We start from the raw sequence: 22571 nt of genomic DNA, 5'->3' as shown, positions 1-22571 counted from the left end.
TCTTTCCCACAGGATAGTTCCTCTCCCACAAGGCCAGTTGCTGCTTTTCTGGGAAGTATTAACAGAGAGGATGGAAATACCTCTGACAGTCACATCCTCGTTCGTAAATCAGAACCTGAGCTGCCTAGTCACCAAGCCTAACCCCTTCCCAGCTTTGATGGGGCAGGAGGGAAGAGGAGCAGTACTAAGGGACGAGAGATAGAAAGGGCAGAGGATAGAACAGGCCTGAAACTTGGAGCCCAAATATCAAGAATATAAAGAAAAACTTCTGCTGGATTAGCAAGATGTTTAAGTGTTGTAGTTACTGTTTGGTTCCTAAGCTAATTGACAGTGACCCTGTAAATGACAACCCCACCCAGCCCTCACGCCGCCTGGTGTGCATTTGGGCACTGAGAACCTCTTCCTGAAGGGCCTGGCTGGACTGACAAATGGGGACATTTCTCCACGAATCCCAGAGAGGCCAGGGAAGATGGAGGCAGAACAGGTTAGAGAATCATTCTGGACTCTTCTAGAATGACAGCCTACCTGTTCCCTTCCTTACAAATCAAATGAAACCAAAAAGCCCCCGACACCCACAGACGCTACCACAGTTCTCTGAAATAGTGACCGTGTTCTCCACTCTGGGTGGTTCCTGTTGATTCAGAATAACTCCAGTTCCTGTGTTTACATTTTGTCAAGCAGACAGTTTGCAGCAGCCCTAGAGGACCTGAACGAGGCCATCAAGCTGTGTCCAAACAACCGTGAGATCCAGAGACTTCTGATGCGAGTGGAGGAGGAATGTAGACAGATGCAGCAGCAGCAGCAGCCGCCACCGCCACAGCCACCTCAGCAGCAGCTACCAGAAGAAACAGAACCTGAACCACAGCATGAAGATATATACTCTGTGCAAGACATATTCGAAGAGGAGTACCTGGAACAGGATGTTGAAAATGTTTCCATTGGCCTCCAGACGGAGGCACGGCCCAGTCAGGGGCTCCCGATCATCCAGAGCCCACCCTCCTCTCCAGCTCACCGGGACTCTGCCTACATCTCTAGCTCGCCGCTGGGCTCTCATCAGGTGTTTGACTTCCGGTCCAGTAGTTCTGTAGGTTCTCCCACTAGACAGGGCTATCAATCCACCTCACCTGCTCTTTCTCCCACTCACCAGAACTCTCATTACAGGCCTAGTCCGCCACATACTTCCCCAGCTCACCAGGGTGGATCTTACCGCTTTAGCCCCCCTCCTGTGGGAGGACAGAGCAAAGAATACCCAAGCCCTCCACCTTCCCCTCTACGCAGAGGCCCTCAGTATCGCGCCAGCCCTCCGGCTGAGAGCATGAGTGTCTATAGGTCCCAGTCCGGCTCGCCCGTGCGCTACCAGCAAGAAACAAACGTGAGTCAGCTTCCCGGCAGACCAAAATCTCCATTATCCAAAATGGCCCAGCGGCCCTACCAGATGCCTCAGCTCCCTGTGGCAGTTCCCCAGCAAGGGCTCAGGCTACAGCCTGCAAAGGCCCAGATTGTGAGAAGCAACCAGCCCAGCTCTGCGGTTCACTCGAGCACTGTCATCTCCACAGGGGCCTATGGTCAAGTAGCCCACTCGATGGCTAGTAAATACCAGTCTTCGCAAGGAGATATAGGAGTAAGTCAGAGCCGGTTGGTTTATCAAGGGTCCATTGGGGGGATTGTAGGGGACGGGAGACCTGTGCAGCACGTCCAGGCCAGCCTGAGTGCAGGCGCCATCTGTCAGCATGGAGGGTTGGCCAAAGAAGACCTTCCACAGCGACCTTCCTCGGCGTATCGAGGTGGCATGAGGTACAGCCAGACACCACAGATTGGACGTAGCCAGTCAGCATCCTATTACCCAGTCTGTCACTCAAAACTGGATCTGGAGCGTTCCTCCAGCCAACTAGGTTCCCCGGATGTGTCGCATCTAATCAGAAGACCTATTGGTGTCAACCCTAATGAAATCAAACCTCACCCACCAACTCCCAGGCCGTTGCTACACTCCCAAAGCGTAGGCCTTCGCTTCTCTCCGTCTAGCAATAGTATCTCATCCACCTCCAACCTAACTCCTACCTTCCGGCCATCCTCCTCGATTCAACAGATGGAGATCCCACTAAAACCGGCATATGATAGGTCATGTGACGAACTGTCACCAGTGTCTCCCACTCAGGGAGGTTACCCCAGTGAGCCCACCCGATCCAGGACCACACCATTCATGGGGATCATAGATAAAACCGCCCGGACTCAACAGTACCCCCACCTCCACCAGCAGAATCGGACCTGGGCAGTGTCATCTGTGGATACCGTCCTCAGCCCCACATCTCCAGGCAACTTGCCTCAGCCTGAGTCCTTCAGCCCGCCATCATCCATCAGCAACATTGCCTTTTATAACAAAACCAACAATGCACAGAATGGCCATTTGCTGGAGGACGATTATTACAGCCCCCATGGGATGCTGGCTAACGGGTCCCGCGGGGACCTCTTAGAGAGAGTCAGCCAGGCCTCCTCATATCCTGATGTGAAGGTGGCTCGGACCCTCCCCGTGGCTCAGGCGTATCAGGACAACCTGTACAGGCAGTTGTCTCGGGACTCGCGACAAGGGCAGACATCCCCTATCAAACCAAAGAGACCATTTGTGGAGTCTAATGTTTAAAAGACGTTTGTTGGAGTGAGACCCATCTGTTTTCACTGCATATTTTCAGGCTTGGTTTCCACATTTGAGGTAGTTCTCCAGCTTAAGTTCTCATGTAGTTTCTGTGTGGTGTTCAGAGGTGGCAGCCCACATGCTGAAATCCTTTGCATGCAGCCGACTGGGAAGCTGGCCTCCCGTGAGCCAGGACTTCGGTTTACCTTGTCTGTGCCCCAGCCACATGCTCTCTCCCTCTCTTCAGATGCCAACGAGGAGATTGTTGTGCCGTGTGCTTTATCCCAGGGAGATCAGACACACTGGTCAGCTTTTTCCAGGAGACAATCGCTTTCACTGATGTTCTTGTTGTGTAAATGTCTTCCTCCTTTTTTACAGAAATAAGATGTCCTTGTTCATTTTCTTCTAGGAACTTTAGAAAGAGTATGATGCCCCTTTGCCTTTGCATTTGTATCCAGTGTTATCCAAATAGCCAGCCCAGTGCACTCTCGTGCCGTGGCCTCCGCCCCGGACTGCCAGCTCCCTGCCGTCAGTGGGACTTGAATGTTCATTTAGGTTATTGCCGGTCGTCCTGTGGGGGTAAAGGATCAAGGAGAAAAAGAAGAAGTAAGTCTGTTAAATTGGAAGGAAAAATAATAATATAATTATTTGAAATGACACTACATTGATTTTCTAAGAAGCATTTCAGGAACATTTAAAACAACCAGCCCTTTAAATATTTCAGTCAGCCAAGGAAGTTGGGTGAGGATCATGGATATTTTTTAATAATTCACTGAAAAATTATTATTTAGATTTTTAGCTAGTAATTAACTCCTAAAAATTACTGATTTTCCATGGGTGAGAGCAGGAATAAATAAAAATATAGAAAGAGAGAAGGAAAGACTGTTCTGGGTTCTCACTGAGAGGCTATACAAAATCTTTGGAGAAATATCCCTTTTAGATCCTGATGTATCACTGAGCATCATATTCCACAAAAAGTAAACTCTTCCTGAAGGTTGGCTGGTGCAATAATCTTGTTAGTGGGATCTTCGCCTGGAGCCAGACTTTGTGCTCCTGGCCCTCTTTTTCTAAACCCAGAAGAAATTGGTTCTTTGAGAAGCAAACTGAATTCTCATGAGACTGAAAGACTTACTCCCAAAGTTCGCACCCAGGGCCATTGCAATCCATGCCAGATATCTAATTCCATTTTGAGATCTATAGTTTTATTATCTATTATTTCTTTTTTTTTATGTAGGAGTGTTTAGGGAGTGATATTTGAAAACCAGGCACCGCAAAGTATCTCCTTTTGGGGTGAAGAAGGGCCCCTTCAGCCTGGCTGGGGACACCTGAGAGGGAATTGCTTCCGATGCAGTCACCCCTCACACACCTGTGTCTGTGGTCTTCTGATAAACTGTCCTCTGGGTGACAGGCCAGCAGGAGATGGATGGCAAGAACACTGAAAGCCAAAGCCTTAGTACAGGCCTGGGACTGAGTGCTTATCAGTTCTTACAGTTCAACTTACTAAACAGCTGAAACTAAAAAGAGCGTTAGTTCTCCGTTCTTAGGAATCATTCTGCTCTTGTTCGTAAAGGGCTACAGGAAGGGCAGTTTCCTGAATAAAAATCCAAATGTGACCAGACTGTCACAGTAAGTGTCCTCTGAAAGCACTGCTCAGACGTGGGGAGCATGAAGTTGAGATCAGAAACACTTTACTAATTTAGATTCTGCCAAATAGATGGACCCTCCACCCCCAACCTTGCAATAGGCCGGGACTTGTCCCTGTGCTAGAAGCAAACAGCTGGGCTAACTCACGGCCCAGCCTCTTCCTCCTCTCTCTGATGCAGAAGGACTTCCTGCTCAACTGGAGCAGAGTGAGCATCAGTGTCTCCTCTCTCCGTTTCATCAAGAAGCTAAAGTGTACAGCATTAGCACAGCCTACAGCTGGGAGCCCAGCAGCCTCTCACTCCCTCTTTGTTCAGGTCTTAACCGTGTTGGGCTTTTTGCATCTTAGCCTTTTTTAACCACCTCTCACTGAGGAGCTGCTGCTACATTTCGAGAAATTTCTCAGTGTCTTAGAAAAGTGCCCCTGCTTATTTGGAACATGACACATACCGCCTGTACTCGCCTATCTCGGTGGACGAACAGGTTCTGATGCCACTTCTCCCCAGGGTCTCCCTTTCGGTTTTCCAGGACAAAAAGGAGATTTTAGGGTCTCTGCCTTATTGGGCAGAACACCTAAAATGTCAACAGAACAAAATTCTCTTTTAACCATTGGAAGAGGGAGTGAATATCACTACTGGGCGCCAGTTGTGTTTGATGACAAAATGCCAACTGGACCTCACTGGGGGAGGAGACGAAGTTCTTCCTTGTAAGCAGACTGCCCGTGCCCTGTTCTGCTACTTCACTGCCATGGGATGATCCTAGTACTGTACTTCAGAGTTGCCCTCTCCCGGCAGCGTGTGCTGAATCGATGTCTGGCTTCGGGGGGGGGGGGGGGGGGGTTTCAGATGAAATCAGTGAGTTCCTCTCACCCAGTTCACATGACCCTGAAATGGAGACAGTGGTGACAAACTTCAGCTTATAAGTTTCTCACCAAACTGTATGTTGTGTTCCCCAAGAATTCTTGCACTAATGGGTTTCCATCACATCATGTCTATAAATGGGTGCACTTTACTGTTTGAATTTGTAACTCTAATACTGGATATTTAAGTGTAAGTAATGTCTTCATTAGAAAATAGCAAAACCGCTCTTGTCTCTTAGTGTGTTTTTCAAGAAAAAAAAAGGGGAAAAAAAACAGGAAATCAAGCAGTGGATCACAACATTTATAGCACAAGAAATAACTTGTATATAAGCATCAAAAAGATTAAGAATTTTTAAGTACAAAAAATATTTGCAGTGATTTTAAAGTGCTTTTCCAGCAATGTTCTTAGGACTCCTGAGACATGGTTACTTTATTTACTGGATCAGTAAGGCACACGATTAACAATGAAAAATTAATGTTTATTTACAAAGTAAAGGGAAAACCTGTGTAACGTGACAATTTGGCATGGACAAAATGGAGACCATTTTGTATCTGCTGTCGTATCTTGCCCAGGCTGCAGGCGTGCACTATTAAAGTCCCAAGTTAATAGAGCACAAACCCTTCTTGTTCTCCCATGTGCCCCCTTTTTAGGTGTGTTTAACTTAAACTCGAAGGCTCAGGAAAATTCCGCTAATTAGAATCATGTACAGTACCCCAGGTTGTCGTCCAGAGATACAAGTTTACTGATTTAGTTAAGCCTGGATTACTAAACACTTTTCCTAAATTATTGTAAACAGAACAGCTTAGAGAAAGGTATTCTCAGCCCTTATATTGTATAGTAGTTTATGAACCCCTCTCTAAATATTGGTATTTTTATATTCCAGAGATGTACCCAATAGAAAAAGTAATCAGTATCTAATTTAATATCCCTAAGTATTTTCCTTAGATTTTCGTCGTAGACTTTGGGTTCTGTGGACGTCACCTTGCTTCACCATATTTTACCACTAGGTGTCACTGTGGCTCTGCACCAGGCTTGTCTGGTAACAAAGAAGGGCAGTATCTCTGGAGGAGCTGCTTCCAGGGCAGCAGGCGGCCCTTAGGCTCAGAGAGTTCAGGAGGGAGAGAACAAAGGTCTGGAATGAGGTATTCACACGTCCGTGCCAGTTGTACTGGCAAGATGAGCTCTTTGGACACTACCTGCTTTGCACCTTCAGCCAGGCAGAGAAGCTGGCAGGAGGTTGACTAGAACTCCCTTGCTTGGGTGGGTGGGTGGGTAGGTAGAAGACCTTTTTCCCCATGAGCACCTATCTCAGTTTCTCATGGCCTCCAACTTTTATAACTCCAGAGGTGTCACAGTTGGATGGTTTGATTTGAAGATAGTTATTTTTGTACTGCAGAAATGCCTTGGACAAAATCAGTTGCTCACTGAATCTTTGCCACAAAATGGAATAGGCTCCCCCTGGGGGGGCAGGATGTGCCTACCCCTGCCCCAGCCTCACCCGCCTGCCTGTCTACCCCTGGGCTGCCCACCTCTCAAGCTAACCTGCAAAGGCAGCCTGCTGCTGCTCCACACCCAGCCTGAGCTGCCCTGGTATAGGGAGGTGTGGCTTTTTCTCTTTTTCCTCTAGGAATTCCAGACTGACCATCTACTATTGACTAACAACAATGAACAAAGGGCTTAGGGGTAAGAGCTACCTACAAAGACGTGTCATGGAAACCTTCACCATGCAATGCCTTGAACTCAGCTCTGGCTTCTCCCAAGAAAAGGTGGCTGGCTGGCTGGCTGGGGGCCTGGACACAAGCACAATGGGGCTGGTGGAGCCATGTGCAGAGCTACTTGAATAACCACTGGGTCTTCATCAACTCCTTTTATAACACAGACCACTCAAGGGCTGAAGTGTTGGTAACCTGCATTTCGGTGTCCCATGCCTCACAGCAGCTGAACCACCCTGAGATGCTTGTGGCCGCATGGCCACAGTCAGAGCTTTGAAAGTCAGTACCAAATGAACGCATAATTGGACACCAAAAATCAAGTGTTACTTTCATGTCTCCTCACCCATGTCATCTCATTTCTTCTGCCAACTCTGTGATATCTCCACTAAGCTGACATGTCAGGTTTTAGCTGGATGCATATAGATGCAGGCCAGCATCATTTTTGTTTTTTCAGGCAGACCTACTCTGTGGAAAGGAAGGAGCCTAGCTACTGTGTTTTTCTAGCACTTGCTGGCTGGATTTTTCTTTTGCCTAATTACTAACCAGAATATCTGGTTAGGGGGACTCAACTCAATCCCTCCTGTCCCCAAGACCAGACAGATAATTCTGAAAAATTCAGTACTTGAAAGCACCTGCCTTATTGTGTATCAACTTAACTGGAAAAAAAAGTTAGAAATGCTGGCTCCAGATCTCCATTCACAGGTTATTTTGGAAATCTGTAAATTACACTTCCTGTTCTGGTTTGTTTCTTTGTTTTGTTTTGTTCCTTTGGCTGATTCCTGCTGAGAGGGGCCGGTTCCTCGTCAGGCTCAGGGCAGGTGCCGTTCTCAGGCGTGGCCTCCCTTCCATGTACCACAGCATCTTCGTCTCTGTTCCGTCTCCTCCAAATCCAAGATGATTTTAATTAGTACAGACATGTACAGTCAACAATTAAAGAGTGATTTGTACTAATATGATTTTGATTCTTCCTCCTCTTTGCTGTCCTTTCAAGACACTTGCTGGAAAAAGCTTTAATGCACTTAGTTTTCCTTTAGGTTTTCTATAACTCAGATGTAAAGGACTTTCTCTGTACAGTATATTATCCAATGCATGTTCTCTATTCTGATATATTGAACACCACACAGTTGTGAACTCGTGCCGTGGGGATGCCCCACACCCAACAGAGGCATCTAGCCCCCTGTGTATAAGGAAAGACGTTTTCCTTTGCTGTACTTGCTTGAGCAGTTTTCTTGTCTGTACATGTGAGCTGTGTGAGATAGATGTGAAAAGTTCAATGAATGCATTTTCCTGCCCATGTATACAGATCGCCATCTGTACAATGAACTGTATGTATGAAAGCAAATGTACTTATTTATAAATGGGTAACACTTGGAAAAACATGGCGTTGTCGTGCTTTCTCCTTCCATTACAACACTCTCCAAGGAGCTGGCTCAGGCTCACCCTCACGAGGCCTGCAGCCCCCAGGAAGCTGCCCTGAGGATGACTTTGGCAGGTTAAGGTGAAGGCCAAATACGTGATGATTTGGTTGGTCTCTTGTGGGACATTCAATGTCACCCCTTCAAGCTTTATTCACTCCCTGAAGCAACTGAGCACCTCCTCAGAGCTGGACACTGTGATAGGCACTCAGCTAGAAAACAGCCCAGGGCCTATCAGCGGAATCTTACTGCATTTGTTGAGAAAGGGAGGCTTTTCCTTCAATGAAGAGTTTTTCTCCAGCCTTACCAAGGGAGCACTGACTTCTTGTTTCATTTGAGGAGCTGAGGCTGCACCCAATCCAGCTACCATAACAAAACCCAAGGCTGAAGAGGACTGGCAGAGCTGTTAAGTTTAGAGACTGTGTGCTGGGTGTGGGGGCGGGGAGGCACGGGGACAGCCCTAGCTGTAGTTCCCAAGGCTAACTTGGTCAATGCTGGGAACCCCTGCTTCTGGGGGCTTTATATTTTCTTAACAAATCTGGCCGGAAATTCCAGTGCTCACTACATAGAGAGCTAGGCAGCTGCATTGTGAATGAAGAAGTTGCAGATTTCCTGAAATTGGCTGGAGACTCCCATTTTTTAAAACAGCAGCCAGCAGGGAGTCCTTCAACCTTTCCTGCCTAGCTGCTACCTCTCTGTCTACTTCTGGGACAAGCAAGGAAGGAGACCACTTCCTCTAGACACCAGATTGTGCTGAACAAACATGCCTGCTGGGTGACTCCATCCGTTTCCCCCAAACGACCAGTGCCGGGGAAGCAAGAAGATACCAGGCGTGCACAGTCGCCCCGGCCTGGACGCCGGGCTCGTTTATGAAGACGACGACTCAGGAAGGAATCACCTGCTCAGACTGAGAGCCATTCCTGGGTGGCTCCAGTTAGCCCATTAAAAATCAAAAATGGATAAGTGGTTGGGGGTGGGATGGGGAAGCTTTTTAAGGATTCCTGGGACATTGGAAGAAAGGTGAAAGGTAGTGATTCCTTAAAAGCTAATTCTTAAAAAGAAATTTGCCCTGAACCTGAATAAAAAACCACGCAGAGAGCAGCAGCGAACAGCAAGTTCTCTGTCGCACCCCCAAGTCCTGAGTCAAATCGCCGTAGGATTCCCATTCCCTGGCAGGCGCCCTTGTAGCTCGATGCACTGCCATGCGCGCATGCGCGTGGTAAGCCGACCCCTCCCCCCCTTCCGCAGGCAGAGATGGGCAGCAGACAGAGTCATTCTCTTTCAGCTTTAAAATTGGAAGCTGGGGGGTATGGAGAAATTGGAAGCCGAGTCCTCCTCTTCCCAGAACAAGGGCGGAGCGTCCATAATAAGGGTATTGTGTCTGGAAGGCCTGTGGTAGGAAGGCAGCTCCCTCTGAAGAGACAGTGCCCGCGGAGACCACTGTCCTGAACCGCTCTCTTGCCACGCCTGTTATGTCCCCGACACGGGGATAGGGACTTCGCAGGTGAACTCTAGCTTTTTCCTCACATAACTCCTGGCAGACGACACGGTTCTCTCCAGAACACAAATGAGGAAGCAGATCCTGAGCTGAAACACAGGTAAAGGTGAGGCTGTTTCTCCCCTGGGCCGCGCTGCCCCTTACTGAGAAGAGCAAGCGACCTGAAAGACCGCAGAAGGAGCACAGGCAGTGGGTCAAAAAGGAAGCCTGGGAAATGCTACTTCATGCCTCTTTGGAGAAACAGCTCGGCCAAGGTGAAGAGGAACAACTTTGGCACCTTGAGGGCTCCGCATCCAGTGAGGAGGGCTGGTCCTGCCTGATGAGGTGAACAAGGAACACTCTGGAGGGAGAGGCATCATCCCGTCTGGGATTGTTTGAATGTTCACACACACACAGAGACCCTTAAGGTTCAGAGGCTAGTGCAAAGGCCAGAGGTGAGATGCCACACTCACCACTCATGGGGCCAGGATGCCTTTGCCTTCACCCTGAGAGCCAGCAGCTCTGACCTTGACTGAGAGACCAACTTGTGACATGTATCTAGCAACATGCTTTGTGTGTTTTTAAGCAAATGAAGCTCCACGTAGAAGTCTTGGTTCAGGAGATAAGACTCTAAAGATGCGTAAAGCAAAGGCCTCTGGCCCACACGTTAGAAACCAGATACCACAATGAAAATAAAGGAAATGTGAGGAAGAATTCATGTCACCAAAGGATTATTTACCTCATCAGAGGATCTGCTGTATGTCTCCTTTACAGAGTGACCCCCTGACTAGTGTAAGTCCTGGAGCTGTTGTGAGCGGCAGGGCTTTTCAGGAGCACACAGTGCGTCCTGGTGAAATCCCGCCCAGCGTTTCCATAAACACATCTGCTGAGCCTCAGGAAGTGATCTCAAGTGGAACCTCGGCTTGTTCTCAAACATTTGCTGCTCTTCTTAAGGAACAGACATATTTTTAAAAGAAACTAGGTTAATGGAATACTGGGGGAAACCTCCCGCCTCGGCCTTCATCAGGCCCTCACAGCTCCACCCTCCAGGCAACTCTCGCGGAGAGGAAAGGCTGCCCTAGCCACGTGGAAGGGCCCCCCCACTGGTCCAGAGACTGGACAGTTAGGGGCCGTTTCCACTTACCTGTGCGCCCAGCCAGGGGGTACTCTGTTCCTCTCTACCCTAGTAGAACCATCTTCGTGTACCCGACTCTGCTAAAAGCACTGGCTCCTTTCATTGTCACAAGAAATGAAGGTAGCAGGAGAGACATCTGCTGTAGACATTTATTAAATCATCTGTTGCATCAACACTACATTGTATTTCAGAAAAGACTGGTCACAGGCAAAATAAAATAAACCACCACGGATCAGCTTTCTGAGGCTTTTTTTGCTGCTTAGTCATCCAACATCCACTTTGGCAAACAGATCGGTTGACAGACTTTTATTGCAAACCTGAGGTTCCATTTCTTTATGTGGCATTCTGGCAAAGGGGACCCACAATTGTACTTTGGTAGTTTGTGTAAGGTGGAGTTTTCTCACATGTAAACATTGGGTTGCACAAGTGTGTACCAGGTGACGAAAGAATCAATGACGCTCCTGCCGAGTGCAGTCTAACCGAGCCAACACCCTCATCAGGCGAGATGCAGGGGAGCCTGGAGAGGCCGGGTGGGAGCCTGGGCAGCCCAGCTCCCGGAGGAGGAGGGCACAGCCACCTGCTGAGAAGCACAAGGGCCTGAAGCAGGCCCCAGGGTCAATGCTGAGCATTACAGATCCAAGTGGCAGAGGAGACTAGCCCCTTTCTCTAAGGCAGCGTGTAGCTGTGAAAAAGGCAACTGTTTAAAAAAGGGATGGTCAGATTTGGAAATGTTACTAATTTCTTCATTTACGTAAACCATATGTCTTGAATGTGTCGTGTTCCTCAAAGCCCACAAAACAAGGAAAACAAGGAGAGAGCATTCGCCAAGTCCAAGACACACAAAGTCAACGCCATGACCACGTTATTTCTAAGCTGAAGCCAAGCAGTGACTCAGCCGACAACACAGCCCACGTGTGGGGTTGGGGGATCAATGTGATTCGGACTCAGTCCCAACATTCCGCAGAGAAGGGCCGTGTCAGGGCAGGCAGGTGAGGCTGGCCTCCTCAACAGAAGAGGGCAGCCCACCCTGCCTTCACCTTCCCCATCGAAAGAGTGAGGGGGCAAGTGGAGCAGCTTTTCATTTTAAAAAAGGTTTGTGTTGTCAGCCTCTGATCAGAGCAGTGCCTGCCCTGGCTCGTGAGGGTGGGGACAACGGGAACCACAGGCCCAGCCACAAGGTAAGCCACCACCCATACTGGCCCACACACAGACAGCCACCTCCTCCCTCTCCAGCTGCCAAGGGCAGGTGTGTCTGAGGTCCTGTGCCCCACCCCCTCTCCCAGCAAAGCTATCCGGGGTCCAAAGAGTTAAAGGAAGGGAAGGCTTATAGCACAGCTGGGCCAAAGCCACATCTCCAGAGCCTCCCAGGGGCCAGTCCCTCCCCTCTGCAGGGGAACCTGGCTCAGAACACCAACATAGTTTACACATAACATCACTTGCTCCGCTGCCAGAGACCCAGCCCATTTGGACCATGTGTGGCCCAGGCTCGTGAAACTCCTGGTTTGAATTCAGTCACACAAAGCAAGCCTTGACTTTGCCAGGCCTGTTGCTGGGGCCCCAGGTTTCTCCTGCAGCCCTTGAACTCGGCCCAGCACCAGCTGCCCTGGTGGGGGGGGGGGGGGGGGGCAGAGCGCTCTCTGTCTCCTTTAGGGGTCAGAGTTTCTGTGACCAGAACTGACCACCCAAACACCTGTGCAAAGCTGCTCCATTTGAGGAAGTGACAGGGACAACACAGGCAGGGGTCTGCACGTGAGTAACAGGACACTAAAGCAGCAGCGAGGAGGGGGAAGCCGAGGTGGTCAAGCCCTACAGCCCAGAAATCACTGCTCGGAGTGGCTTGCTACGCAACCCCCCCCCCCCCCCCCGCCCTGCCCTCCCCTACTCCGGGCAGCACCCCAGAGCTGGGAATCCACCAGCAGCCCCAGAGGCTGTGCGACAGACACCTATCGACCCCGGCCCGAGGAGGCCCCCACAGCTGGGCCCTCCCTTCCCGCGGGCCCAGCGCAGCCTGTCACTGGGAGCTGGGGCTGTCGCCCTCCGTCAGTGTCTTGAAGTCCATGGAGAGCGCCTGTTCTTCAGCCTGGTGGGGGCGCTTCCAGTCGGAGCGAGTCAAGATGTAGAGCACGACCACGCCAAAGCCGATCAGCAGCAAGCCCAGCACGTTGGCCAGGACGCCCTCAGGCTCGAACGTGCTGTACTTGGCCCTGCAGGTCAGGGTGGGAGGGAGAAGCCACCCACGGGGTCACCGGGAGGCCACACGTCATTTGCCCCAGGGCCGGAAAGATGCCTCCACGCAACCCTGGCCCCTCCACCCCCACCCAGAGGAAAGCCACCATGTGGCTGACTCCACGGAGGACTGGCTCCGGGGGCAGAGGCCCAGGGCCGCAGGACACTCACCCGAGTTGAAACAGCAGCGCCTCCTTCAGGCCCAGCAGGGCTGTGCCCACACAGAGAACGAAGATGGAGGCACCGAAGAAGATGTGCTGGGGGCGATATCGGCTCCTCAGAGAGAACGACGCCCCCGGGAACAGGAAGAAGCTAAAGCCCACCAGCCACTGGAAGGAAAGGCGAGGCGGGGACTGGGTCAGACTGACCCGCCCGAGGGCACCTAGACACGCTGCGAACCCCTCCACCCACCCACAGGTTTCCTCCGCCTTCAGAGCCGTGCAGTGGCGGAGGTGGGGGCACTGAGCACTTATGGGAAAGGTCCTGGCCAGAGGCCTGGCCCGTGGATCGCCCCGCCTGTGGCCAAATTATGTGCGTGTCAGCTGGAAGGATGCTGGGATCTGAGGCCCCGTCGTCTGTAAAGTCCTGGCTTTGTACCCATTTCAGAATCTGAAAGCAGCATCCGAGTGTACTAAAGCACCCCCTTCATCTGTGGGTGCACCCGCTGGAAAACGGACCCTCTGTGCCACGCGCACAGTCTCAGCCCCTGCTTCCCCTCCCTTCACCCCTGTGGCTGCGGGGCTGGAAGGACACACCTGCGCAAAGTAGAGAATGAAGACGAGGATGCCACACCAGCTGTGCAAGCTGTACAGGTCCGCGTAGCCCTTTTTCCTGTGGTAATCGAACACTGCCACCAGGCCTGGACCAGAGACAGGGGACATGTGAGGACAGGCTGATGGGGGAAGGGAGCCGGTGAGGTGACCCTAGAGAAACCCGACTAACCGAGCCTTCTGGGCACTTTCCAACAGCCAGTGTCCCAGCCTGGGCCCCCGGAGTGGGGGGACGGGGGGGGGGGGGGGGGGGGGGGGGGGGCGGGGCCTGGGAGGCGGAAGGCTTTGCCCTGGAACTCACCCACCAGGGCGGTGATGAGAGCAAAGACATGCAGCAGTCCGTGCAGGACTTTGGTGGTGCGTTTGGCTTCCTTCCTGAAGACGCGGTAGACCAGCAGGGCTGCAGGGTGAGCAAGGGAAAGTCGTGTGCTCCCCTGCCCCCCAGGCCGCCTTGCCTCGGCAGCCTGCCTTCTCTGGGTACCCCAGCCACAGGAAGTGGAGAAGAAATCAAGCCTCCACAGGCCCAGCAGGGTCCCTCGGGCTGGGGCCTCTGTGCCCCATCCATCCAACACCTTGTCAGGTGTCCTGTGTATTCCAGGCTGTGTTTTAGGCTCATCATGCAGTCACACCGAGGTGTCCCCAAGCTTCTGGGCTCCCCTTACAGCTATGATGATCCTCGAATAGTCCAATACAGAAGGCGGACCAGATAGTCACTACTTTCACAGCAAGCGGGCAGGGAGCCAGCACCACCTTGCTCCTCCCCCAGAGAGAGGGCTGCCGGACATTCCTCACCACCCCTCCCTTACAGACGGCCCTGAGCTGTCTACAGAAGACAGCTCAGCGCCCAGCCCACCCGGCCTCCTCCCTGTGGGGCACACACACTCCTCCTCGCAGCAGGAGGTGAAGGGGCTGCGACCAGGTGGAAAAGAGGAGCCATCCACCGACGTCAGGGCCCGTTCAGACTCCCAGTGTCCCCAAGCTCCAAGCCAGCTTCCTTCTCTGTCTTTTCTAGAATCTTAGATTTGTCTAACAGGGAGAGGCCTCCAGGGTCGCAAGGCGCCTCCCTCGGGAGCAGGGCCGGGCAGCCGGGCAGGACTCACCGTCTCCTTGCAGGAAGACCAGGCCTATGACCATGCACAGGGGGTGCACGTTGAACTGCAGGGCACTCTCCCAGGCAATGCCACCTCGGTACAGGCCGAGCCAAGCACCAGTCACAGCCACCACAGTCAGGCCCAGCAGCTGGGAGAAAGCCACATAGTAGGGCAGTGCTCCGGTGCTGGGGCTAGCAGGGCTCTCCATGCTGAGGCGGCGGCAGCTGCGGGAGAGAGAGCAGAGCTCAGAGGGGCTGCCCACAGCCTCCAAGTGACTGATAACCCCTGCCACCACCCTCTCCCGACCCTGTGCTGATACCACAATGCTAATAATGCGAGCTCCCCAGCTCCCCTCCTAGGCCCATCCTCCACTTTCCCAGTCCCAGAGCAGCTTAATGGGAGGGCCCAGCTGTGCTGCTCCTCAATGGCCCCAGTTCCACATGCAAAGAGGGTGAAAGTAAAGGTCCTCCAAATTCTGGGGAGACAGGAGGTTCCCATGCCTACGCTTCACTCTGTTTCCTGAGGTCCTGGGCTTTCTCAGGTGGGGTTCACAGGTGAAATACAGAGAAATGAGAATCCCAAATTCCTTAAAGGTACAGGGTCAGTCACATTTTGTCCTTCCAGGTGGATCATAAAGTACATCTCGTGTGAGAAGTGGGGAGCCTGCCTCCCCATCTGCGGTTTTTCACCTCGAAACTGGAGCAGAGGAGTCCTGCCCGGCCCTTGGCCCAGGCCTGGCCCCGGAGGAGACCTCCAGCACAACGGGGGACAAATGTGCTTGGACCCCCGTGCCTGACAGGACCCAGGGGACAGGAGCAGCCAGCAGCCTTTTCCCCTTCCTGCCCCCTCTTCTCCCTCCCACTTAGGGCAGGTTGGATCTGCCCTACGTCCTCAGGTGAAGTTTCCAAAACTGAAGGCCCCAGAAACAGACCTACGAGGGGCCCGGAGCCCATGGGGAGCTCCATGCACACCACTCAGCTCACACCTTCCTGTGCCAGAATGAGCAGGCCACCGTGCCGGGCCACACGCAGGAAAGGCTGGCTCGTGTGCCTCGGAAAGCCTAGCTCTGGGGGCTGCACGGAGGGGCGTGTTTCCGGGCTCCTCAGCCCTGTCCCCTCAGTGTCCCCACAGTCTCATCCAGGGCCACACTGGCCTTCCTGCTGGGTCTTCACCCTGACTCTGTCTGCTCTCCTGCCCCGGGGCCGGGGTCTCCCAGCAGCTGTGAAAACATCCTGCTTCTCCTCTGTTATCAGCAGGGGATGAAAGCTGAGCGGAGAACGGTTGATTGACAGACTTTGGGGGGTCACTCCTCTAATCCAGAGCACAGTCTCTACCCTTCCTGTTCGGGAACCAATGTCCAGGGGGCCCAGCCTCATCCCCCTGGTGTTCGGCTGTCTTCACCCCGGTTCTCTTCGCCCTTCGCCGCGTCTGACAACTGTTGGCAACTCCGCCATTTAAAGGGGGGTGATGCTAGTAATACAGACTCCCTACAGTATAACACAGGTCAGCAAAAATATATAACAAATCAGCACTTTGATTTATATCCTCACATTCTTTCTTCTAGAAATGTATACCCATTCTTTAAACAGGATCACACCGATTTTTGACCCGCTTTTTTAACTTACTGAGAGACCGTGCATATCTTTCCACTTGTTACACATTTAGCTAGCCTTCAGTGTTTCACCAGACTCAATGTGACCATCTTTGCACGCTTGCCTAACTAATTCCTAAACGGAGAGGTGGAATCCCTAGGGAAGGGCCGGGCTCCTTTCCAGGCCTTCGACACCATCCGCCGGCCATCTCCCCCAGTCTGCAGAAATACCCCCCGGGCAGGCGTGAGCCCTGGCGGGCGGTGAATCCCCACCTGTGAACCCTTGCTTCTGTCCTCGCCTGTCCCCTCTACACGAATGATTCTGAAATCCAGTGCCAGCTTTATCCTCCATCCCAAATCCAAGCCCCATTTCTCACTGTCCACCAACATCTCTACCCCGACACCCTCAAATGCTTCCGACTCAGCCCCTCCAAAGTCACACTCCTCTCCCGGCCACCCAGGTGCCCAGTGCTGTGGTCCTTCCCCCGGTCCCAGCCCTGCCACCTCTGCCGACAGGCCGCCGGCCGCCGGCCCCTGGGGGCTCTCCCTCAGGCCTCTCACCTGGTCAGTCCCTCCTGGCCATCTTCACTGTCATCAGCCAAGCCAGGGCACAGAGCTTCTGCCCACCTCTCCACCCCCTTCAGTCTGTCTGACTCGCCGGTGTCGGGGACAGGGCTGTGAGCCCACCACACAAACAAGCTGATCCCTCCTGGCCAGTGAAATGCCAGCTCCGTAAGGTGATCCCCACTCGGTTTCCGTCTGCAGCCCCCGGCCACCCAGGGGGCTGTCACTGTTGGGCTCTAACACCGCAGCCCACAGCCTGCAGCCCGCCTTGTTTCCTGTGGCTCACACTCCGGCTCCCTGCGACAGCCCCTCCTCCACTTCCCCAGCCCGCCCTCCCCACCACCTGAAATGGACATTCTGTTCATCACTTTACCGCCTCCTCTGTGTCCCCAAGACTGGCCTGGAGCTTGCTTACCCGTGCTGGAGTCCCACCTTCCTGAGCTCCCACGGGCCTCTCTGCTAAAGAGCCTGCGAGCCCCTGAAGGCAGGAGGCCTGTCTCACTCTCCCTGGCACGTCCTCAGGGACCTCGTGCCTCCTCGGCTCCAACAAGGGAAATGTCCTGAAGAGAAATGCTGTTCTCTCCTTTATTAGATTCACCCCCAGAGAGCCCAGGGCGGGCAGAATCTGATTAGCTCTGAATTAGGAAGGACAGAAGGGGCCTGCTCTGCTGAGTGGGCTGGATATCAGGGACCATCGCTCCTGGACCTTAGGGCCGCTCGGTGGGGAGCCAGCCAGAGCCAGCACTTTCCAACCAACCAGTTTCCGGAGGAGACAGGCAGGAATCAGAGTGGGGTGGAGGCACGTGCCGGTGTTTCTGGGGAGAACAGGGGACTTTGTGACTAGGGAACCCCTACTTTGTCCTCAGCCCCTCGAGTCTCCCGTTTAATCTTTGCAATAACACTACGATAACAGTATTCTCCCAATTGGATGGATGAAATTGGGGCTCAAAGAGGGTGAATGACATGCCCAAAATTATCAGCAGCAAACAGCTGCTCGGCTCTGTTGTCCCCTGAGCACTTGCCGGTGCCGGACACTCTGCCTGAGGCCGCAGCGGCACAGGGAAGGCCCCGCCTTCAAGGGGCTCCTACACACGGTGCAGAGTGGAGACAGATTTTAAAGTAAAGGGCAGGGAGAATTCAAGCCACGAGGTAATGCAGGCCTCGGGGCGCACTCTGCGCCGTGCACAGGAAGAGCGCCTCCCGCCTTCGACGCCCTCAAGTGGCACGCCCTCTGCACGGCCTGCGGACCGGCTGTCGGTGTTGCAACCTTGCTCATCCCAGCACCCAGTCACTCGGGCAGAGCTGCCCTGTTTCCCAAAACACTGGACGTCCCGGGTCTGGGTGGGTGCTTGCCGAGCAGGGCTCCCAGGCAGTCTCGCCCCTCCCACGCCTGTCCTGCTGTGTCCTCCCCCCTCCCCAACCGTGCTCCTAAGGCTGTTTAAACCCACATCACACGAGCACTGGTGTCCCCTGGGACTCTCCTGGGAGAAAAACACGGCAGGGCGGGAACAGATGGTTACGAGAACAGGGGTGACGGAGGGCAAGCCAGCTGCAAGACCTTCACGTCAGCTGCTCCAAAGGCAGCCCCCCTGGTCCGTTGGGGCTGCGGGTAACTAAGCATCCAGGAGGAAGCAAGAGATAAAGGATGACCTTTGGAATTACGGAGGCCCGAGCTGTCCCTGCCGCCCCACTTCCAATTTGAGGGTGATTTTAAGCCCAAGTGTGAAGGGGACAGGAAAACTCACACCAAGCAAGACCAGCCCACCTCTGGCAGGCCTGCGCCTCCCCGCCTGTGGGTGACCTCATAGTCAATGAGATCCAGGCGTGAAAATCCGGATTCACAAAAAAGACAAAGTAGTGAGCAGTTCTGTGTTTTAGAGACGATGAACTGCAAGACTCCCTCAGCAATGGCACTTCCCCATTGCTTGTTCAGTTCAACAAAACTAACAACCAATCTCTGTGCAAGGAGGGGCTGCTCTCGAGGCTGGGCGGTTCGGAGAAGACATTTCAGTGAGGCTGGATGGAACTGACCTACCCACAACCACGTCAGCATTTGAAACCTTGCAGTAAGCGAGTAAGCGAATGCCTTTGGGTCATGCTCCTCCAGTCTGGGCAGCAAGAACACCCTCTGGCCCTTCCTTCCTCACTGGGTTGCCCCACCCCCCCGCTCCAACTCTGGCTGTTCTGGGGTGTCCTGTGTTCCCAGAGCGAAAATATGGGCATTTTCAAGGGCCTGGAAGCAGCCACTCCCCATCCCCAAGGTTTTCTTTGCCCAGGAGAGTAGCCTTCAAAGGAGAGGGGGTTCATTGCCCCTTACATGGCCACTGTCCTTCCTCTGTCAGAGCACCGGATGTGGGTGACAGATCTCTGGCAGCTCCTGGGAGAGTCGGTCCTCCCCTCCCACAGCCACCTGAGTCAGACTGCACTTTAATGGAAGTGACAGGGACAGGAGGCGCCTCGGGGCTGGGACGTGCTGAGAGCCACTCTCCCTCCGCACGCCCGCCCTGGTTTCTTTAAAGATCACGGGGACTAATCTCATTGTGGGGGGCCGGACTCTGCCTGGTCCTGCAGCCTGGAGGCAGGGGGCCTGGCCACCGCCCTCCTCATCAGCAGCAGGGATTTAACTGAGTTAGAATAGACTGTGTTGGGAGTGGGGCTAGATCTTTTCTTGAAGGGAAGGGGGGAAAATCTTAATTGTTCTAGAATGTCCTAGAATATGATAAAAGAAAAGCCAAATGAGGACTGGGCTGCTATATGGGGCACTTTCTTATCACCCCACATCCAAGTAGCCCCCTGAGAGGCAGAGCTGAAAGCCAGACACTGACCCCACTCCTTCGGTAGGTACAGGGGATGCAGTGCCAGGGCTCCCATTACTCGTGGGGACCCCCACCCCCCACAAGGTTTTATTTCTGTTAAAATTGGGTGAAAAAAAATAAATTTGGTGGTTAAAAAAAATGGTTATTTTGAACCCAGCCAGGACTATATTTGACTTTATACCAACACGGTTGCAAAACACGATTTGTGTGGAGGAGGGGTCTGCACAGGGCAAAAGCACCTGGGGCCTGCGAAATTCTCCATGCAGCCCTGGTGGGAGAGATGCGACCTCGAAGCCAGCCCTGCAGTTTGTGAGTGTGGGCTCCCAGGCAAGCCCAGTTTCCCTGCCTCTGCTTCCTCATCCCTAAGGCAGGAGGATGCTGAGATTCATTCACATGACCGGCCTGAAGCAAACATTCAGTGGCATAGGTAAGTACCCATGCCTAGCACAGTGCCTGACACACAGTAGGCATTCAGTCAACAGCAATCTAACAAGCACTGAATCTGGTCTTAATCGGAAGAGTCACACATCAAAAGCCGTTGACACATGAGGTTTGGAGCCACAGACAGCGAGGTGGCAGCGGACAGCAACACCCCCTCTGATAACTCCACACTCCCCCCTGTCCATCATCAGCTGTCCACGGAGTGGAAGCCCCTGGGTCTGGGGTGGCTCCTCCACCAGCGCCTTCTGCTGCTACCGAACCACTCCGAGCTCTGCGGGCCAAGGAGGGGGGGCGGGGCGTGGCAGGGAGGCACTGGGAAGAGGAGGGTGGCTCCGCGCTGGGTCCAGGAGGCTCCTCCTAGTGGGGACGCGGCGGTAACGCCCTTTCTCTGTGCCGGGCTCACCTCGACGATTACAAGCGGCCGCGAATTTTCCGCCTCAATCCGATTTCAGAAGAGAAATCAAGGTATCTACAAGAAGTTGGCAAAGCTTTTTTGTTTGTTTAAACTTGCTCTGAAAATACAGGAACAGAATCGAGACAGGCTGAATAATGACTCTTAGGAAATGCTCAAAGACCACGGAGGTAGAGTGAACGAGGAGAGGGGCAGTCAGTGCGCGGGGGGGACCTGGGAGGGGCGCCGGCCTCCATGACCTGTCGGGACTCCGGGGTCCACATGCGTCTCTCTGGTGTCCTGGGGGAGAGGTGCGCAGGGAGGGGCGGTGGCCCTGCCGCCCCCCAGGAGTCAAGGGCAGCAGCAGATCCCTCGGCGCAGTTCTGCACCCCCTGAATCCACAGTTCCCGGCCCATTAAAGCCAACCCAAGGAGTCAGAGTTTCCCAAAGGAGCAACTGCTGTTCGCACACCAAGAAGCCAAGGATGTCGGAGGAAAGCCAGGAAGGGGTCTAGCCACGTCAGCCTTGCTACAGGCGGAGGGAGGTCGACTGTCCCCGTTTCAGGTTTCAAATGACCAGTCATGGCAAACTGTGCTTGATCCACTTCTCTCAGTCTTCTACCCTACTTCTGCCCTGGCCATAGAACGTGGCAAAATATTAGCCATAGGCCCATAGATAAACTGCCCCTCCATTCTAACTTCCTCAGACTCGCCACAGAGGTAGCCCTGGAGCCGAAGGCTCAGGAACCGGACACGCTCTGTGACCTCAGGCCTTGCCCGGTGGTCCCGGAGCCAGGAGAAGCAGGTGACAGGAGAGACAGGTGCGGCGGCAGGTGAAGGCAGAGAAAGACTCCTGCGGATCCCGGAGCCCCGCCTGTTTCAGCGCGCGCGGTGGGGGCTCACCTGCGCCTGCCCTCCCGCCTTGCGCGGGCCGCTCCGCGCACACACGCGCCCCCCGACACGCCTCGCCGGGACTCCGCGCCCCCACCGGCCCGGGCCGCCTACCTGGCCTGGCGCCGGGCCCCGAGCTCGTCCCCTCCGCGCTGCGCCGCCCACCGGCCCGCGAGCTCCTTGCGCCGCGCCCCGGCTGCTCAGCCGGTTCTGCGAGTCGCGCGCCCTCGCTGTCACCGCGTCGTCATGGCGACCGGGCGGTGGTGGCTGCTTGGCCGCGAGGCAGACGACGCGATGAAGGTCAAGCAGGGGCTCGCGGGGGGTGGAGGGGGGCTGGAAGTACCCCGCCGCGTCTCCTCACTCGCTGCAGGGCCTGGCCCCCAACTGCCCCCCGATCTTGGAGCAGGGCCCCGTTAGATCCCGGCCCAGGCCTAGACGCTCGCGTGGCACGGGCCGCGGCGCAGGGCTTTGCAGGGCGAGAAGGCAGCCACCGGGACCCGGCCTCTGGGCCGGAGCGCGGGTAACCTTTCAAACCCGGGCCTCGCGACCTGGCTTGCAGGATCTCCCACGTTCGGGCCCGCATGGGGGAGCCTGCAACCCCGTGGGTGTGGACGAAGCCCTTGCAGCTCAGGCCCAACTCAGAAGCTGCGGGCGAGGCTGGGGAGATGAGCGGTGCAGGGCCCGGGCCAGGCGCAGAGGGAAGGGGCGCCAGCCGGGAGCGCAGCGGGCCTGGCCCGCCGGGTCCCCGCACTTCCAGATTCCCTCCCTTCCTTCCCTCTCACCTTCGGCTCTACCCTCGCCCCGCCCTGGGCCTAGGTGGCCACTAGGTGTCAGACACTGCTCAGTCCTTAGTCCACGTTGCAGCCCAGAGGAAGATGACTACAGAAAGCTGGTCATCCCTCTTCCCGGGTCCGCCCCCCAC

General features: G+C 54.1%; 2 protein-coding genes across 9 annotated transcripts in view; one reads left to right on the top strand and one right to left on the bottom strand.

Moving 5' to 3' along the window:
• Window positions 1–5387, top strand: part of TANC2 (tetratricopeptide repeat, ankyrin repeat and coiled-coil containing 2) — a 313462-nt gene extending 308075 nt beyond the window's left edge. For 5 of the 6 annotated variants that reach the window (XM_028519226.2, XM_036033534.1, XM_036033532.1 and 2 more), the window contains one exon: window positions 682–5387. In XM_028519226.2, coding sequence (XP_028375027.1) covers window positions 682–2638 — 1957 coding nt within the window. In that variant the 3' untranslated portion in view covers window positions 2639–5387. The remainder of the gene's footprint in view (window positions 1–681) is intronic. The other variant, XM_036033533.1, reaches the window with a different exon arrangement.
• Window positions 5388–12743: 7356 nt separating this feature from the next.
• Window positions 12744–21868, bottom strand: LOC114502969 (cytochrome b561). Of its 3 annotated transcripts, none has more exons than XM_028520281.2 (6): window positions 21764–21868; window positions 14966–15180; window positions 14167–14265; window positions 13851–13954; window positions 13267–13424; window positions 12744–13073 (listed from the first exon to the last, which is right to left on the bottom strand). In XM_028520281.2, exons 2-6 carry the CDS (start codon window positions 15162–15164, stop codon window positions 12881–12883), a joined length of 753 nt encoding a protein of 250 aa, XP_028376082.1. In that variant the 5' UTR covers window positions 15165–15180; window positions 21764–21868; the 3' UTR covers window positions 12744–12880. The 3 variants fall into 3 exon arrangements, with proteins under 3 accessions (XP_028376082.1, XP_035889422.1, XP_035889423.1); XM_036033529.1 differs by having other exon boundaries at window positions 21709–21809; XM_036033530.1 differs by lacking the exon at window positions 21764–21868 and adding an exon at window positions 17527–17548.
• Window positions 21869–22571: the final 703 nt, after the last annotated feature.

This window comes from Phyllostomus discolor, chromosome 8 (assembly GCF_004126475.2).
Source record: "Phyllostomus discolor isolate MPI-MPIP mPhyDis1 chromosome 8, mPhyDis1.pri.v3, whole genome shotgun sequence".
NCBI classification, from domain to species: domain Eukaryota; kingdom Metazoa; phylum Chordata; class Mammalia; order Chiroptera; family Phyllostomidae; genus Phyllostomus; species Phyllostomus discolor.
The sequence above is the reverse complement of the archived record's forward strand: the minus strand, read 5'-3'. Positions and strand labels throughout refer to the sequence as shown.

Excerpts from the sequence above, each read along its gene's own strand:
- LOC114502969 (XM_028520281.2), bottom strand. The coding sequence starts at position 15,164 with ATGGAGAGCCCTGCTAGCCCCAGCACCGGAGCACTGCCCTACTATGTG. Across the intron at positions 13,955-14,166 it reads TCTCATCACCGCCCTGGTGG|GCCTGGTGGCAGTGTTCGAT; the intron begins GTGAGTTCCAGG and ends TCTCTGGTCCAG. Across the intron at positions 13,425-13,850 it reads TCATTCTCTACTTTGCGCAG|TGGCTGGTGGGCTTTAGCTT; the intron begins GTGTGTCCTTCC and ends CTTTCCTTCCAG.